This window comes from Rissa tridactyla, unplaced genomic scaffold, assembly GCF_028500815.1.
Source record: "Rissa tridactyla isolate bRisTri1 unplaced genomic scaffold, bRisTri1.patW.cur.20221130 scaffold_535, whole genome shotgun sequence".
In the NCBI taxonomy this organism is placed as follows: Eukaryota; Metazoa; Chordata; class Aves; order Charadriiformes; family Laridae; genus Rissa; species Rissa tridactyla.
Window position 1 is genome coordinate 1 of NW_026529744.1, and position 18,161 is coordinate 18,161.

Here is an 18,161-nt window from a genome sequence, read left to right on the forward strand (position 1 = left end):
GGGGAAAAGGGGTTTTGGGGTGTTTTTCTTGGGGGGGAAGGTTTTTCTTTGGGGGGGGAGTTTTAAAAGTGTTTTTGGGGGGGATTTTTTTTTTCAAGGGGGGTTAAAAGGGTATTTTTGGGGGGGGGAAGTTTGGTTTTTTAGAGGGAGAAGTTTTAAAAGGGTTTTTTTTTTGGGGGGGGGGAAAAGGGGTTTGGGGTTTTTTTTGGGGGGGTTAAAAAGGTTTTCTTTGGGGGAAGTTTTTTTTGGGGGGGGAAGGTTTTTGGGGGGTTGAAAGATTTTTTTTTTGGGGGGGAAGGTTTTCTTGGGGGGGTTAAAGGGTTTTGGGGGGGGGAAAAGGGGTTTTGGGGTGGTTTTGGGGGGGGAAGTTTAGAAAAAGGTTTTTTTTGGGGGGGGAAAGGGGGTTTTGGGGTTTTCTTCTTGGGGGGTTAAAAGGGTTTTTTTTTTTTGGGGGAAAAAAGAGGGTTTGGGGGGTTTTCTTCCCGGGGGGGGGGAGGAGGGGGGAAATTGAGTCGGGAAAATGGAAATGAGCAAAAATTAAAAAAAAAAAAAAAATTAAAAAATAATAATAAAAAAATAATTTGAGGCCCAAAAAGGGGGTTTTGGGGTTTATTCTTGGGGGGGGGGAGAAAAGGCTGGAAAATTGAGGGGGGGGGGGAGAAATTGAGGGGAAAAAAGGGCGTTTTGGGATTTTCTCCTCGGGGGGGACGACGGGGGGGGGAGGCTGGAAAATGGAGCCCAAAAGTCCCAAAATTGAGGGAAAAACCTAAAAAAAAAAAGAAGCGGCAAAAGCGACAAAAACCGGAGGCAAAAATGAAAAATGAAAAAAAAGCGGAGCGAAAAATTATAAAAAAAAGAGGCAAAAAATGAAAAATTTAAGGCAAAAAAAAAAAAAAAAAAAAAAGTTGTTTTGGGTTTTTTCCGCCGCCCCGGGGCAGCGCCGGGGGGGGGTTGTGTGTGGATTTTTGCCCTTTTTCAGCCTTTTTCACCCCAAAAAAAGAGCGGGGGGGGCCGGGGGGGGTCGCCGCCGGCGGCCGAAGCCGTTTGTTGCGGTTTTTTTCTTCCTTTTTCCCCCTTTTTTCGGGTGTTTTTACGGGAGGGGAAAAAAAAAAAAATAATAAAAAAAAAATCAAACCCGGCCCGTCCCGGGGCGGTGGCCGGGGGGGCGGGGCGTGGTCCTCATTAGCATTAATTAGCATAAAATTAGCATAACGCCGCATAAATTATCGGCGGGGCGGGGGCTCGGAGCCCTAAAGGCTGAATTTAATTAATTAAAACGTTAATGAAGGGGTTGGGGGGGGCGGCTCTGTGCGTGTGTGTGTCCCGTCCCCCCCCCCCCCCCCCCCCCCGATGCCCCACTTGTGGGGCAGGGACCCCCCAACCCCACTTGTGGGTCGGGATCCGGGTCCCGCGGCTCCTCCCCCGAGACCCCCAACAGCCCTTGTGGGGCAGGATGTGTGGGGCAGGTCCTGAGACCCCCCAACCCCACTTGTGGGTCACAGCAGGGTCCCAGGTCACCTCCCCGAGACCCCCCAACCCCACTTGTGGGTCAGGCTCTGTGTCCCCTATCCCCCCCAAACCCCACTTGTGGGTCACAGCAGGATCCCAGGTCATGTCCTCCAGACCCCCAACCCCACTTGTGGGTCGGGATGTGGGTCCCGTGGCCCCTCTGAGCCTCCCAGCCCCACTTGTGGGTCAGGATGTGGGTCCCGTGTCCTCTATCCCCCTCCAACGCCACTTGTGGGTCAGGCTCCGTGCCCCCTATCCCCCCCCAGCCCCACTTGTGGGTCGGGATGTGGGTCCCGTGGCCCCTCTGAGCCTCCCAGCCCCACTTGTGGGTCAGGATGTGGGTCCCGTGTCCTCTATACCCCCAACCCCACTTGTGGGTCAGGCTCCGTGCCCCCTATCCCCCCCCAGCCCCACTTGTGGGTCAGGATGTGGGTCCTGTGGCCCCTCTGAGCCTCCCAGCCCCACTTGTGGGTCAGGACGTGGGTCCCGTGTCCTCTATACCCCCAACCCCACTTGTGGGTCAGGCTCCGTGCCCCCTATCCCCCGCCCCCCCCAGCCCCACCTGTGGGTCGGGCATGGGTCCCGGCCCCCCCAGCCCCACTCACCGGCCGCGCCGTGGGTCCCGGTGCCAGGTGCTGGGGGGGGGCAGGTGGCGGTTGGTTTTTTGGCGGTTTTTCCTGCCCCGCGGAATCACGGAAATTACAGAATTCCTGGTTTTTGGTCATTTTTTTTCTTTTTTTTTTTTTTTTCTTAAAAAATCCGTTATACACAATAAATACAGTACAAAATTATTTTATAGTACTATATTTCCAACGGCGGGGGGCGAGGGGGGGGGGGGAGGGGGGGGGCAATTTTTTTTGGGGGGGCCACCCATATTTTACCTTCCCCCCCCCCCGCCCGCAAAAAATCCAGGATTTAACCAATTTTAACCAATTCCCCCCAAATTCCCCCCCAAAATACGTACGAAAACGGGGCAGAAAAGGGTTAAAAAACCCTCCCGCTGGCCAAATCGGGGGGGTTCACCCCAAAATTGGCGGGGGGGGGGGGTGTGTGGAGAACTGACCCCCCCCATCATCATCACTTCCCCCACCCCCCCCAAGGCCTTTTTTGGGGTGAAAAATTGGGTTTTTGGGAAAAACAAGGAGGGGGGGAAAAGCCCCCGACCGGGCGCTGCTTTTTGTTTTTTTTTTTCCGGGGGGGGAGGGGGGGGGGTGTGTGTGTGTTTAAAAAACGGCAAAACCCCCCCCAAAAAATCGCTGGTAAATGAAAAAATAAAGTAATAAAAATCCCGACAATTTCGTATCCATTTTTTTTTTTTTAATATATATTTATATAAACCCCCCCCCCCCGCCCCCCCCCCCAAAAAAAAGGCCCAGGATTTGAGGCCGGGCTTCGCCGTCCCTTCTCACGCCCCCCCCCGCCCCCCCCCCCCCCCCCCCCCCCAAAAAAAGGAAATAAAAATCACTGTAAAAATAATAATAATAAAAATAATAATCCCCCCGCCATTTTTTGGGGGGGGGCCCCAAAATTGCTCCATTTGGGAGCAAAAGGGGACTGGGGGGGGGGGAGGGGGGGGGGGGTTGTGCTATTTTTCCCCCCTTCCTGAAATAAAGAGGGATTTGGGGGGTTTTTGGGTTGAAAAAGCGGGATTTTGGGGGTGGGGGGGGGTGAGGGGGGGGGTGTTCCCAGGCCCCCCCCCCCCCCAAAAAAAACACCCAAAAAAAAGGCGATTTATGGGTTTTTCTTGGCAAACCGCTGGCAGCGACGGCGGGGGGGAACTAACGCCAGCGAGTGCCGGGGGGGGCGGCCAGCCCCGCCCCCCCGATTTGCCCTTTTCCCAAGTTTTTTCACCCAAAAAAAGTCCCAACAGAATAAATCCCACCGGGGGGGGGGGGGGGGGGGGGCTCTGCCTGGAAATGTCAGTTTTGCGGCGTTTTTTTGGGGGGTTCGGGGGGGTTCGGGGGTTCCCGTCCCTGTTTCTCCTCCCCCCTCTCTCAGGCGGCGCTTCCGAAACGGGGGAAAAAAAGAGCGAAATGGGGCAAAAGGGGCCAAAATGAGGCTTTTTGGGGCGTTGCGCGGTCCCTGCCCCCATCGGCAGCGTTTGGCCCCAAAATCGGGGGGGCGGGGGGGCGGGGACACCGCGGGGGAAAAAATGGGTAAAAATAATGAAAAAAAGGGAAAAATAAAAAAAGGGGGGGGGCAAAAAAGGGGGGGAAAAACCAAAAAGAGGGAAAAAAAAAAACAAAAAAAAGGGAGGAAAAGGGGGAATAAAAAACGAGGGGGGGTTTAAAAAAAAGGGGGAATAAAGAAAAAGGGGGGAAAAATAAAAAAAAGGAAAAAAAAAACCGGAAAGGGGGAAAAAACTAAAAAAAAAGGGGGGAAAAGGGATAAAAAAAGGGGGGAAAAAAAACAAAAGGGGGTAAAAAACCACCAAAAGGGGAAAAATAAAAGAAGGGGGAAATTAAAAAAAAAAAGAGGGAAAATAAAAAAAAATGGGGAAAAATAATAAAAAAGAGGGAAAATAAAAAAAAGGGGGGGGGGACAAAAAAGGGGGAAACTAAAAAAAGGGGAAACTAAAAAAAAGGGAAAATTAAATAAAAGGGAAAAATAAAAAAAGGGGGGGAATAAAAAAAGGGGGGGGATAAAAAAGGGGGGGGGGATAAAAAAAGGGGGGGGAAAACGGGAAAAGGGGGGGGACAAAAAAGGGGGAAAACACAAAAAAGGGAGGAAAAAAAACCCAAGAAAAAGGGGGGAAATAAAAAAAAAAGGGGGGAAGGGAAAATCCACAAAAAAAAGTGGAAAAAAACAAAAAAAGGGAAAAAAAAAGGGGGGAAAAACCGAAAAAAGGGAAGAAATCAAAAAAAGGGGAAAAAATAAAAAAGGGGAAAAAATAAAAAAAGGGAAAAAATAAAAAAAGGGGAAAAAATTTAAAAAAGGGAAAACATTAAAAAAAAGGAAAAAAAAACAACCCAAAAAGGGAAAAACCGCCCCCAAAATCCTGATTTCTGGCTTTTTCGGAAGCAAACGCCCCCCCCACCTTCCCTGCCCCCCCCCCCTCGGCCCTTTTTACCCTTTTTCTTTTGCCTTGCTCTAATTTGGGGTTTTTTTTCCCCCGTTTTCCGCCGCGGGTGGGGGGTGGGGGGGGGTGTGGGGGTGGGGGGGGTCTCAATCTGAAATAACTTAAAAAAAAGCCAAAGATTAATTAAAAAATCCCGGGTTTTTTTGTGGGTTTTTTTCTTTTTTTTGGGGGGGGCGGAAACCGGTGCCTTATGATTTGGGGGGGGGATTTGGGGGGGGGGGGGGGGGAAGGAGCCAATAACCCAAATATTCGTGTTCTTTGTTACAGAATCGGAACTCACAGGGATGAGAACAGCCGGGGGGGGGGGGCCTCCCCCCCTCACCCCCCCCCCGCGGGGGTTTGGGGACCCCCCCCACCAACAATTTGGGGACACCCCGCCCCCCCCCCCACAGTTGAGGGACAACCCCAACAATTCGGGGACAACCCCCCCCGGGGGTTCAGGGACTGTTTCCCCCCCCCCCCAATTTGGGGACTCCCCCCGGGGGGTTTGGGGACAGCCCGCCCCCAATTTGGGGACCCCCCACGGGGGTTTGGGGACACACACCCCCCCCCCCCCCCGCACAACTCGGGGACTTTCCCTCCTTCGTGGTTCAGGGACGACCCCCCCCAATTTGGGGACACCCCCCCCACACACAATTTGGGGACAGCCCCCCCCCCCACATTCAGGGTGTGTGTCGGGGGCGGGGGGGGGAAGGGGGGGGCACGCGCGTCAAATCCGTCCTCACCGTTCGCCGCTTTTTTCACCCCAAAACCTCTCCGGAATCGACCTCTTTGGGGAAAAGGAAGAGAAGGGGGGGGGGAGGGGGGGGGAATAAAACCCCCCCACCCCCCTCCAATTTTTCGATACCGCGGTGTGTGGGGGGGGGTGGAGGGGAGGGGGGGGGGACGCACACGCACACGCACGCGCAGGGTCTCTGGCGAGCGCGGCGTCGGCGTTATCTGTTCAACGTCCTGGCGCCGAGGCCGCCGTTGTGGTTGGGTCGGCAGGGTTCCGTGGGGGGGGGGGAGGGGAGGAGGAGGAGGAGGAGGGAAAGGGGAGGAAGAAGAAGAAGAAGAAGAAGAAGAAGAAGAAGAAGAAGAAGAAGAAGAAGAAGGTGGGGGGGGGGGGCGGGGGTTGCCGGGGGAGGCCGGGGGGCCCCCCGGGGGGTTGCTGGAGGTTGAGGATGCTGTCGATGGCGCTCTGGAGGTGCTCGGTGAGGGAGTCGTCCTGGGGGCTGTCGCTGGAGAAGCTGGCGTTGTCCATGGCCTCCGAAGATTCCGAGCGCCGACGTTTGGCGGGGGGCAAAGGTACAACCCCCCAAGTCAGTTCCGGCCCCGAGCTTACGTCGGGGGGGTCGGGTTTGATCACCCCCCCGTAAAACTCATCCTCCGCCTCCGCCAGCTCCTTCATCAGCCCGCCGGCGGAGTCTTCCTCGGCTTTGGCGGCGAAGAAGAGGAGTTTGGAACCTTCCTCCGGTCGGTTCTTCTCGGCGCCGGGTGCCGGAGGCTCCTCCTGGCCCCTGGGGGCGGCCGCGCCGCCCCGCGCCCCCTCCTCCCCCTTGGCGTTGGGGGGTCTGTCGCACTTGGGGGGGGGGTTTCCCTTGGCTGGGGCGCTTTTCTCCCCCGCCGTCGAGGCCTCCACGTTCTCCCGGTAGGTTTTCCTCAGGGGGAGGCGGCAGTAGGTGACGGGGGGTTTCTTCTCGGGGGGGACGTGGTCGACGGTGCCGTTCATGGTGGCGGCGGCGGCGTGGGGGTCGGAGGCCTTGGGGAGGCGGGAGACGGGGGGGCGGCGGGGGGTGGTGGACGGGATCCAGCGCCGTGTTGTGGACCACCTTGCTCAGCCCCGCCTCCTGTTTGATCTTCAGCTTGAGGCCGATGCGGCTCCGGGCCTCGTAGGTCTTGATGGGGGGTTTGCTGCGGGAGGGCAGAGCGTCCTCGTCCCCCTCGGGGACGGGGGGCGCCGCCGTCGCCGTCGTCGTCGCCGCCTTGGCCCAGGTGACCGAGGGGGACCCCCCGCTGTGCTTGATCACCAGCTTGGTGGGGTGGAGGGGGGGAACCGGAGGAACCGGGGGCGACTTCAGGCTCTCGGGGGCCGGCGGGACGGCCGGGGCCGCTGAGGAGGAGGAGGAGGAGGAGGAGGAGGCGGAGGAGGAAGAGGAGCAGAGGTTCTGCGAGCGGGAGGAAGAGGAGACGTACTCGTCTGGAAGGGAAAGACGGCAGCGTGAGCGCCCAAACCCTCCTTCTTTTGCCCAATTTAACTCCCGTTTCTTCCTCGTCTTCCTCGTCTTCTCGTTACCATCATCGTAACCACCTCAGCTCAAAATAGCTATTTTTCAAAGTTGCCCGTTTTCTGCCTTTCCCTCCCCAGCCCCCCCCGCCTTTGGAGGAAATTTCTCCCTTTATTACCTGCCCCCCCGGGAAAACGCCCCCCTTTCCCCGCCCCCCCACCAAGGCCAAACCCCGCCCGCCTTTCGCCAGAAATCCAAGATTTTGGGCCTCCGAGCTCCCCAACGTCAACCTTCGCTCCGATTTTCAACAGGGTTTCCCCCCCCCACCGCCCCCCCACCCCAAAATCCCCGCCGGAAGGGGCCGCCCAGCGCAGGGCGGGGTACGGAGAGCTCTAAAACCCTCCAAAAACCCCCAGGACGCGGGTGCAAAAAGGGGGATAAAAAATAGCGATAATTGGTCTCCCACCTGGTTTCTCCTTGGCCAGCTGCTTGTCGAGCGCCAACATGGTCTTCTCCTCCTGGATGAACATGCGGTCGATCATCACCATCTCCGCGGAGGGGCTGACTCGCTGAGGAGGAGGAGGGGGAGGGGGGATGGGGAGGAAGAGCGGCTGCCGTTACACGTCCCCATGGGATTTCTCCCTTCCCCGTCCCTTACGAGCAACTCAACGAGGATTGGAGATGGCTAAACACAAGGAAGACTGAAGATTTCCAACTCAACCCAACCCAACCCAACCCAACTGGACCCAACCCAACCCAACTCGACTGGACCCAACCCAACTCGACCCGACCCAACTCGACCCAACTCATCTCAATGTGACCCAACTGAACATGACCCAACTCAACTCAACCCAACCCAACTCAACTCAACGTGACCCAACTTGACTCAACCCAACTCAACTCGATCCAACCTGACCCAACCCAACTCAACCTGACCCAACTGAACATGACCCAACTCGACCCGACCCAACTCAACTCAACCCAACTTGACCCGACTCAACTCAACTGGACCCAACTCAACCCAACTCATCCCAACTCAACCCATCCCATCCCAACTCAACCCCATCCCATCCCAACTCATCCCATCCCATCCCATCCCAACCCATACCAACTCCTCCCAACTCATCCCAACCCAACTCAACCCATCCCAACTCAACCCATCCCAACTCAACCCCATCCCATCCCATCCCAACCCAACCCATCCCAACCCATACCAACTCCTCCCAACTCATCCCAACCCAACTCAACCCATCCCAACTCAACCCCATCCCATCCCAACCCAACCCATCCCATCCCAACTCAACCCCTCCCAACCCATCCCATCCCAACTCAACCCCTCCCAACCCATCCCAACCCAACCCAACCCATCCCATCCCAACCCAACCCATCCCAGCCCAACCCATCCCATCTCAACCCCTCCCAACTCATCCCATCCCAACCCAACCCATCCCATCCCAATCCAACCCAACTCCTCCCAACCCAACCCAACCCAACCCAACCCAGCCCAGCCCATCCCATCCCAACCCAACTCAACTCAACTCAACTCATCCCATCCCATCCCATCCCATCCCATCCCACCCCAACCCCCAGCCGAGGGCAGGGAGAGAAAAACATCCCCATCTCCATTGACCCCAGGACGGACCCTCGGAGACGGAACCGGGATTGCAGCCCCCGTGACTCACCCGCGACTCCTCCAAGAGCAGCAGCCGGTATTTGTTGAGCATCGCTTGGGTGCGCTTGAGGAGCTGGGTGGACACCGCCTCGAACTCTTCATCCACTGCGAGGAAGAGGAGGGAGAACAGAAGAGTTTCCGGCTCTTTATTAGGAATTTTGTCAGCCGGGGCAGGGGGAGCCCCTCTTGGGGGGTCATTTTTAAGCGTTGGGATCGTTAGGAACCCGCTAAGGTTCGTTTTAAGCATTTCTCAAAGCTTCGATGGGACTTCGGCCCATCCCGGCGGAAAACCTCCGACAATACGTTGTCTCGGGGATGATGGGGTTTTTTTTTTTTTTTTTTTAAAGCGCTAAAAAGCCACTTTTTTTGGTTGAAAAGGTGCCGGCGGGGCGGGAGGACTCACCCTTGCGGTAGTCCTGGGCGGAGGGGAGCACGCCCTGGTAGACGTGGTAGGGCAGGAGGCGCTGCAGGGCGTCGTCGAAGGAGCGGAAGGCGGTTTTGTAGTCAGGGTGCAGCACGGCGCCCTGCTGCTTGTGCAGCTGCTCCAGGAAACTGCACGGAAAGAGGAAAAACGCCGGGAAAAACATCAAGGAAAATAAAACCTGCCCGTTTCCAGCGGGAAACGAGAGCCGGGGGGGCAGAGGGGGGTTGGGATTTTGGCGCGGGACTCACCAGGCTTCCTTGCTGGGCTGGAGCTGGGGGGCCTTCTTCAGCCCCAGTTTGCCATCGTACTGGGGGGAGAGGAGAGGAGAGGGGGGGTGAGGGGGGAGGCCGGCCCGCGCCGGGGGGATCCCCCCTCTTTTCAGGGGGATTCCTCCTCTTTTTGGGGGGGGGATGCCTGCTTTTGGGGGGGGATTCCTTCTCTTTTCAGGGGTATTCCTCCTCTTTTGGGGGGAGTCCTCCTCTTTTGGGTGGGATTCCTCCCCTTTTGGGGGGAGTCCTCCTCTTTTGGGAGCAAGTCCTCCTCTTTGGGGGGGATTTCTCCTCTTTTGGGGGCGATTCCTCCTCTTTTGGGTGGGATTCCTCCCCTTTTGGGTGCAACTGCTCTTTCAGGGGGGGATTCCTCCTCTTTTGGGGGTGATTCCTCCTCTTTTGGGGGCATTCCTCCTCTTTTGGGTGGGATTCCTCCTCTTTTGGGGGCAATTCTTCCCCTTTTGGGGGGGATTCCTCCTCTTTTGGGGGCGATTCCTCCTCTTTCGGGGGGTGATTCCTCCTCTTTTGGGAGGATTCCTCCCCTTTTGGGGGCATTCCTCCTCTTTTGGGTGCAACTCTTCCTCTTTTGGGGCGATTCCTCCTCTTTTGGGGGCGATTCTTCCCCTTTTGGGGGGATTCCTCCTCTTTTGGGGGCATTCCTCCTCTTTTGGGGGCAACTCCTCCTCTTTTGGGGCGATTCCTCCTCTTTCGGGGGGGGATTCCTCCTCTTTTGGGGCAATTCCTCCTCTTTTGGGGGCGATTCTTCCCCTTTTGGGGGGATTCCTCCTCTTTTGGGGGGGATTCCTCCTCTTTTGGGGGCGATTCTTCCCCTTTTGGGGGGATTCCTCCTCTTTTGGGGTGGATTCCTCCTCTTTTGGGGGCGATTCTTCCCCTTTTGGGGGGATTCCTCCTCTTTTGGGGGTGATTCCTCCTCTTTTGGGGGCGATTCCTCCTCTTTTGGGGGCGGGGAAGCGGGGAGGCCCAGGGCAGGAGGCAAATGGATCAAACTGGTTTAGAATTGGGGGGGAAAAGGAGAAAGCGGGGACGGCCACGGGCTGTCACCCTGGAGGAAGAGCTCTGCCCGGACAAAGGCGTATTCGAAATCCCCGTCTAGTTCTCCACCATCTATAAATCGACCGATACACACCAGAATCCCTCATATTTTTCACTTTTCCACACAAATCTCCCAATTAACGTTTAAATTTCGGTGTATTTCGAGTTCCCGCGCACCAACGAAGGAGGCGGGGGAATCTCGTTTCCTTCACCGGCCGAACCCGACGGCCTCCGGCCCTCGCGCCGTCCCCACGAGACGCTTCCTCCGCCGGGAAAAAATACGCCCCAAAAACCTGGAAAAGCTCCGGGAGGAGGGGGAAAAAAAAAAGGCACGTTCCCCCCCGGCTTTTCCCCCCCCCGGGGACGGGGACGAACTCACCAGCTGCTGGCCTTGGCCGGGGAGCGAGGGCACGAGCTGCGGCAGCCCCTTCCCCACCACCTGGATCTGCAGCGGCCCCTTGCCCAGGACGGAACTGATCACACCCGGCTTCGTCTGCGGGAAAAACAAAACCCCCCAAAAAAAAACCCACCCCCAAAAAAATCACAAAACCAGCATTATTTAGTATTCCCAAGCGATTTTATCAAATAACCATGAATCGCCCCGAAAAAGCCGGCCAAGACAACGGCGGTTGAGGGCGGAAAGAGCACGGGGGCGGCTTCCTCGTCGCCCGATTTGAAGGTTTTTTTGCATAAAATTGGAATTATTCCGGTTTTTACTTCCCAAAATCCCCACGGAATCCTGTTAAATCATCGCTGAGGGATCGATTCTCCGGAAGAGGTGGAAGAAGCGCCCTCCCCCTCCCCCCCCAAATCATTAATTTTGGTGAGAATGGGTCATTTTCTACCAGCTTTAGTTTTGCAGCACTTTAAAAATGTGACAAAAAAAAACCCCTTTTGGACATTAATTCTTCCTTTTGGATAAAAAAAAGCGGAACGTGGACAGTTTTTTTTCCTCCCAAGGTGGAAAATTTTGGAATAAAATGGGAAACTGGGGGCGGGGGGGGGGGGGGGGAAATGCCTTCCTCACCTGAACGGGCTGCTGTATGGCGAGCGGCGTTCCCGCCTTCCCCGGGGCTGCGGCCCCTTTCCCGGCGGGAATCGGTGTGGAGACGCCGGAGAAGGTTTTCGTCTCGGCGGGAACGGGGGCGGTAATACCTGGAAAATGCCAAAACCGACGGGATTTATCCTGAAATTGGAGACTAAATGAGGAATAACAACTCCCTGGGTTCCCCCAGCACTTCTCAGCCCAAGGGACAGGTTTTAGCCGAAAAAAATGAGTGCACCGGGATCCTTGTGGTTTGGGATCCCCGTGTGCCGGGATCCCCGTGCGCCAGGATCCCTGTGGTTTGGGATCCTTGTGGTTTGGGATCCCTGTGGTTTGGGATCCTCGTGGTTTAGGATGCCTGTGTGCCGGGATCCTCGTGGTTTGGGATCCCTGTGGTTTGGGATCCTCGTGGTTTGGGATGCCTGTGTGCCGGGATCCTTGTGGTTTGGGATCCTCGTGGTTTGGGATCCCTGTGGCTTGGGAGCCCTGTGTGCTGGGATCCTTGTGGTTTGGGATCCTCGTGGTTTGGGATCCCTGTGGTTTGGGATGCCTGTGTGCCAGGATCCTCATGGTTTGGGATCCCTGTGGTTTGGGATGCCTGTGTGCCGAGATCCTCGTGGTTTGGGATCCCTGTGGTTTGGGATCCCCATGTGCTGGGATCCTTGTGGTTTGGGATCCTCGTGGTTTGGGATCCTGGTGTGCCGGGGCCTCGTGGTTTGGGATGCCCATGTGCCGGGATCTCCATGGTTTGGGATCCCTGCGTACTGGGATCCCCGTGTGCTGAAGTCCCCGTGGTTTGGGACACCCGTGGCCCGGCATCCCCATGGTTTGGGATCCACATGTACCAGACCTTCCTGGTTTGGGACACCCGTGTTCCAGATCCCCGCAGTTTGGGATCCCCGTGGGTTCAGGATCCCCATGTACCCGATCCCTGTGGTTTGGGATCCCCGTGGTTTGGGATCCCCGTGGTTTGGGACACCCGTGTACCAGACCCCTGGGGGTTTGGGGTGCCCATGTACCTGATCCCTGTGCTTCAGGATCCCCGTGTGCCAGATCCCCGCGGGTTTGGGATCCCCGCAGTTTGGGACACCCGTGTACCTGATCCCCACCATTTGGGATCCCCATGGACCAGATCCGTGCGTTTGGGATCCCCGTGTACCCAATTCCCACGGTTCGGGATCCCTGTGGACCAGATCCCTGCAGTTCGGGATCCCCGTAGTTTGGGATCCCCATGGACCAGATCCCTGTGGGTTTGGGACACCCACGGACCAGATCCCTGTAGGTTTTGATCCCCGTTTACCTGATCCCCACAGTTCGGGATCCCTGTGTACCCGATCCCCGCGGTTCGGGATCCCTGTGTACCCGATCCCCATGGGTTCAGGGATCCCCGTGTACCTGATGCCCATGGGTTTGGGATCCCTGTGGGTTCGGGATCCCTATGTACCCAATCCCCGTGGTTCGGGATCCCTGTGTACCTGATCCTCATGGTCCAGAATCCCTGCGGTCTGGGATCCCCATGTCCCCGGGATCCCCGTGTCCTCGATCCCCGTGTCCCCGGGATCCCTGTGTCCCTGATCCCCACAGTCCAGGATCCCCATATACCCGGGATCCCCATGCACCTGATCCCTGCAGTCTGGGATCCTCGTGTTCCCGATCCCCGCGGTCCGGGATCCCCATGTCCCCGATCCCCACGGATCAGGATCCCCATGTCCCCGATCCCTGCGGTCTGGGATCTCCGTGTACCCAATCCCGATGGTCTGGGATCCCCATGTCCCCGATCCCCACGGTTCAGGATCCCCGTGTTCCCGATCCCTGCAGTCCGGGATCCGCATGTATCCAATCCCCGTTGGTTTGGGATCCCCGTGTTCCCGATTCCCGCGGTCCGGGATCCCCACGTATCCAATCCCCGTTGGTTTGGGATCCCCATGTCCCCAATCCCCACGGTCCAGGATCCTCACGTATCCAATCCCCGTTGGTTTGGGATCCCCGGGATCCCCGATCCCTGCGGTCCGGGATCCCTGTGTCCCCGATCCCTGCATCCCCAGGATCCCCGATCCCTGCGGTCCGGGATCCCCGTGTCCCCGATCCCTGCATCCCCGGGATCCCCGTGTCCCCAATCCCTGTGGTCCGGGATCCCCGTGTCCCCGATCCCTGCATCCCCAGGATCCCCGATCCCTGCGGTCCGGGATCCCCGTGTCCCCGATCCCTGCATCCCCGGGATCCCCGTGTCCCCAATCCCTGTGGTCTGGGATCCCTCTGTCCCCGATCCCTGCATCCCCGGGATCCCCGTGTCCCCGATCCCTGTGGTCCGGGATCCCTGTGTCCCCGATCCCTGCATCCCCCGGATCCCCGATCCCCGCGGTCCGGGATCCCCGTGTCCCTGATCCCTGCATCCCCGGGATCCCCGTGTCCCTGATCCCCGCGGTCCGGGATCCCCGTGTCCCCGATCCCTGCATCCCCGGGATCCCCGTGTCCCCGATCCCTGTGGTCCAGGATCCCTGTGTCCCCGATCCCTGCATCCCCAGGATCCCCAATCCCCGCGGTCCGGGATCCCCATGTCCCCGATCCCTGCATCCCCGGGATCCCCGTGTCCCCGGTCCCCGTGGTCCGGGATCCCCTGCCGGGGCTCGGTGGGCACCAACCTGCGGTGGAGGGTGGGATGGCGGCGGGCGTGTGTCCGGGGGCGGCCGTCACCGTCGCCGCCGTCGCCGCCGTCGCCTGCCCGCTGAGCAGGCCGGGGGGGGCTGTGCTGCCGAAGGGGGCGAGGGCGGGGGAGGCCTGGCTGCTGGGGGGGGGGCGGCTGCTGCTTGGGCTGCAGGATGATCCCCTGCGGCACCTGCAGGAGAAACAGAAATAACCCAAAAGGTGAAAACGGGCCCTAAAAGCGTCGGTTTTTCACCCGCAAGCGGCGCCGGTCGGGGAGGGGGGAAGGAAGCGCTCGCTCCACCGCTTCCAGCCTGTCCCAACCCCCCCAGCACCGGGAAAGGGACGCGGGGCCTGGAAAATAGGAGCCCGCCGAGCGCCCCCGTCCACCCCCCCGTCCATCCCCCACCTCCGAACCCCGGGAAAGGGCCCCCACGCTCAGGAAAAAAGGCAAATTGTGTCTTTCGTGGGAGTTTGCTTCGAATTAAGACGCAGCGAAATAAACCCAGCGCCTTTTTCACCCCCCCCCCAAAGTGAATAGAAAAGAAATAATTACAGATTAATTTTAGAAATTAATTTTAGTTGGTCGTCGTCCCCCCCCCCCGCCCTGAAGTGAAAAGAAGTAATTACAGATTAATTTTAGAAATTAATGTTAGCTGGTCCCCCCCCCCGCCCCCCCCGTTCTGTTAACGAGCGATTCCGGCAAGATCCCACCCCTTCCCCGGGCCGGAGGGGTCCCGGGATGGGGGGGGACACATGTCACAGTGTGGGGGGGCCACGTTTTTATTCCTGTCGCCGCAAACGCTTTCTGATCTTATTATTTCCAAACCGAGATATAAACGGCGCCGGTGGGAGACGCGACCCCCCCGCTCCACCCCGCCGGCAACACCATACTTTAAAGTACGAAACAGGCGGCAAAAACGGACTCTAAACCGTGCCCCCCCCCCGCGGGAAAAAACCCAAGGGGGCTGCGGGGAGGGAGCGGCACCACAACCCCCCCCATCGTCGCCGGGGGAGGGGACACGACACACCAGCTGCATTTCGCTTCCCGTTTGGACTTTAATCCCCACGTCGGGAGGTCGGGGGCCGGGGAGGGCTGTGTTTTCCCATGCAAACCCCACCTCTTTCTTTTTTGTTGTCCCCCCCCCCTCCGCCCCCCCTGGTGAAAACCCTTAATGGTCCTTAAAATTTTACCTGCTGGAACCTGTCCAGTATTTGCTTCTGCTGAGGAGCGGGGCTGGGGAGGGCCGGGGGGGTCGGGAACTGGTTGGGGGCGAGGGGGAAGCCACGGGGGGGCTCCCCCGTCAGGTGGAGGGCGTGGGTGGGGGTGGGGGGTTTGATCTGCCCTTGGGGGGGGCCAAACTGGAGCTGGAAATGGGGGGACTGGGAATGCTGGACCTCCGCCGGAGCCGGGAGCTGGACCTGAAGCTGGGAGGGGGGGGGCGGCTTCGGCCTGTTGGAAAGGCGTTTGGGGCTGGGAGGGGGGGCGCAGGGGGTGCTGCCCCCCCCCGAGAGGGGAGGAAGCCAACTGGTTGGGGACGACGTACAAACCGGGCCCGGGGGGGGCCTGGGGGGTGCAGGAGCGGGAGAGGGGTTCGGAAGGGGGTCGGGAGAGGGTCTGGGGCTGGGAAGGGGGTCGGGAATGGGGCCGGGAAGGGGGTCGGGAGAGGGGCTGGGGTTGGGAAGGGGGGCGGGAAGGGTGGGGGGACTGGATTTGGGAGAGGTGGGCGGCCGGGAGCTGCGGGGCGTCCCCCGGGGCGGGGGGGGGGCAGCGAAGGGGACGGGGAGGCTCCAGGGAGCTTCTGCTGCCCCGCGGGTAACTGCAACAGAGAAGGAAAGAGGAAGAAGGTTAGTCCGAGCTCAGGAAGGAAGGGGGGGTTAATTACTACCGATTCATCGATTAATTGATTATTTATCGATCAGCGGCTTCATCCAGCCCTCGGGGAGCTCCTGCGCTAACGAAGCGCCCCCCCTCCCCCCCCCCAAAACCATCCGCTGCTCCCCAGGACCCTCCTTCCGGCAGCTCCCGTCCCCAAGGTCGCTTTTAAAAGCATTTTTTTTTGGAGGGGGGGGGGGAAGAAGGTGAGACTGCGGGGAGGGGGGGAACGGGGCTTCCAAAAGCGGGTCCGGGCCGTGGCCACCTCAGCCGAGGCCGGGTAGCCACAGGCAGAGGGATGGCGAGCCCACGGGAGCCGGGGGAAGAAGCGTTTTCTAGTTTTCTTCCCCAAAAAACGCTGCCTGGAGCGGTGCTGGGACACCCCCTGCCTGTTCCGCTCCCCCCCCACCCCCCCCTCCGTCCCTTGGGCAGGGGGTCAGCGGCCATCGGCCTCGGGGGGGGGGCTTAATGAGGACGGCCCTAACGAAGCGTCCCCCGTTAATTAAACAGCCGGGGAGCTGCGCTCTCCACATCCCTCGATTATCGGAATTAGGGAAATATAAAGAATTTGGGGGGGCGGGGGGGGGGGACGCAAACGAAGTAGCGAGCGCGAAGGGAGAGGAAGAGGAAGAGGAGGAGGGGGAGGAAGAGGAGGAGGAGGAAGAGGAGGCAGCAGCTCCGGGGGTTAGTGAGCGGGAAGCGAGCGGGAGCAGCCGGAGCTCGGAGCTGGGAGGGACGGATGGTGGAAGGGGCGGTGGGGGGGGTTGTGGTTTTTGGGGCGTAAAGGGCTGAAAATCCACTGGAATTAAAAGCGGGATGAAAATCCAGCCAGGCAGATGGTGCGACGGCCGCCCAGGCCGCTCCGGAGCGGGGTTTTTCCGCCGGCGGGATCGGGTTTTTTTCCCCATGAAAACCCCGTTTTCCACCGTTGGGAGAGACGGGGACGGGCCAAGAGCTCTCTCTGGAGGTGGGAAAAGGACTTTGCACCGGGCCCCCCCCTCATCCCGCTAACAAAACCGCGGTACTAATTAGCGCAAAGGCGGATCGAGGGACAATCCGGTGGAAAAGCACCGTTTCGACGCGGATTTAACACCCTCCCCGGCACCGAAACCCGTGAGAAATGGGAAACGGAGAGAAAAAACGACGGAGCTGGGGCACGTCGCCTTCCCCCAAGGGCCGGAGGGGGGTTCCCGAATTCCAGGAAGGCTTTTCCCTAGTTCCAGGAGGGTTTTTCTCATTTCCAGGAAGTTTTCCCCATTTCCAAGAGAGTTTTCCCTGTTTCCAGTAAGCTTTTCCCTATTTCCAGGAGTCTTTCCCCATTTCCAGGAGGCTTTTCCCCATTTCCAGAAGGATCTTCCCCCTTTCCAGGAAGCTTTTCCCTATTTCCAGGAGCCTTTCCCCATTTCCAGGAGGCTTTCGCCCACTTCCAGGAGGGTTTTCCCCATTTCCAGGAAGGTTTTCCCTATTTCCAGGAGCCTTTCTCCATTTCCAGGAAGGGTCTTCCCCATTTCCAGGAGGCTTTTGCCCACTTCCAGGAGGGTTTTCCCCATTTCCAGGAAGGGTTTTCCCTATTTCCAGGGTTTTCCCCATTTCCAGGAGGGTTTTCCCTGTTTCCAGGAAGGTTTTCCCTATTTCCAGGAAGGTTTTCCCTATTTCCAGGAGCCTTTCTCCATTTCCAGGAAGGGTCTTCCCCATTTCCAGGAAGGGTTTTCCCCATTTCCAGGAGGGTTTTCCCCATTTCCAGGAGCCTTTCCCCATTTCCAGGAAGGGTTTTCCCTATTTCCAGGAAGGGTTTTCCCTATTTCCAGGGTTTTCCCCATTTCCAGGAAGGGTTTTCCCCATTTCCAGGGTTTTCCCCATTTCCAGGAAGGGTTTTCCCCATTTCCAGGAGGCTTTTACCCATTTCCAGGAAGGGTTTTCCCTATTTCCAGGAAGGCTTTTCCCCACTTCCAGGTGGCTTTTCTCACCTTTCCCCGCTAATTCCGGGACTTTTTGGCTGACGGACCAGTATCCGCCTCCACGAATAGGAATTTCGGAAGGAAGGAAACCCGCTGCGGTTCCAAGCCGGCATCCAAAAACGTCACCAAACCCTTTTCCGCCCTAATTCGGAGCGGAAGAGTCGCCCGCAGCCCCCGCCTCCCCCTCCTCGTGCCACCCAGTCCCCGACGCGGACACCCTACAGCCGCCCGATTAATTTTCCAGCCCTAACGAAGGTGGAAAAACCCTGAGCGGGAAAAGACAAGGTCCAACCCAAGCCGTCGCCGAGGAGGTGGCCGCGGTGGTGGCTTTGGTGGCCCGGCTGGACCCGCCACCAGCTTCTCCTTCCAAACCCAAGGTGGTGGCACCCGATCGCGCGCCATCGGCTCGTTGCTCCGGGCAACTTG

General features: G+C 58.4%; 1 protein-coding gene across 1 annotated transcript in view; it reads right to left on the reverse strand.

Moving 5' to 3' along the window:
• Positions 1 to 3,503: 3,503 nt before the first annotated feature.
• BICRA (BRD4 interacting chromatin remodeling complex associated protein) overlaps positions 3,504 to 18,161 on the reverse strand; it is a 29,830-nt gene continuing 15,172 nt past the window's right edge. Inside the window, 11 exon segments of the mRNA XM_054187643.1 lie at positions 3,504 to 3,513; positions 5,707 to 6,353; positions 6,355 to 6,767; positions 7,262 to 7,364; positions 8,478 to 8,572; positions 8,871 to 9,019; positions 9,140 to 9,198; positions 10,593 to 10,706; positions 11,241 to 11,368; positions 13,901 to 14,051; positions 14,053 to 14,094. Of these exon segments, the coding sequence (XP_054043618.1) occupies positions 3,504 to 3,513; positions 5,707 to 6,353; positions 6,355 to 6,767; positions 7,262 to 7,364; positions 8,478 to 8,572; positions 8,871 to 9,019; positions 9,140 to 9,198; positions 10,593 to 10,706; positions 11,241 to 11,368; positions 13,901 to 14,051; positions 14,053 to 14,094 (1,911 nt within the window).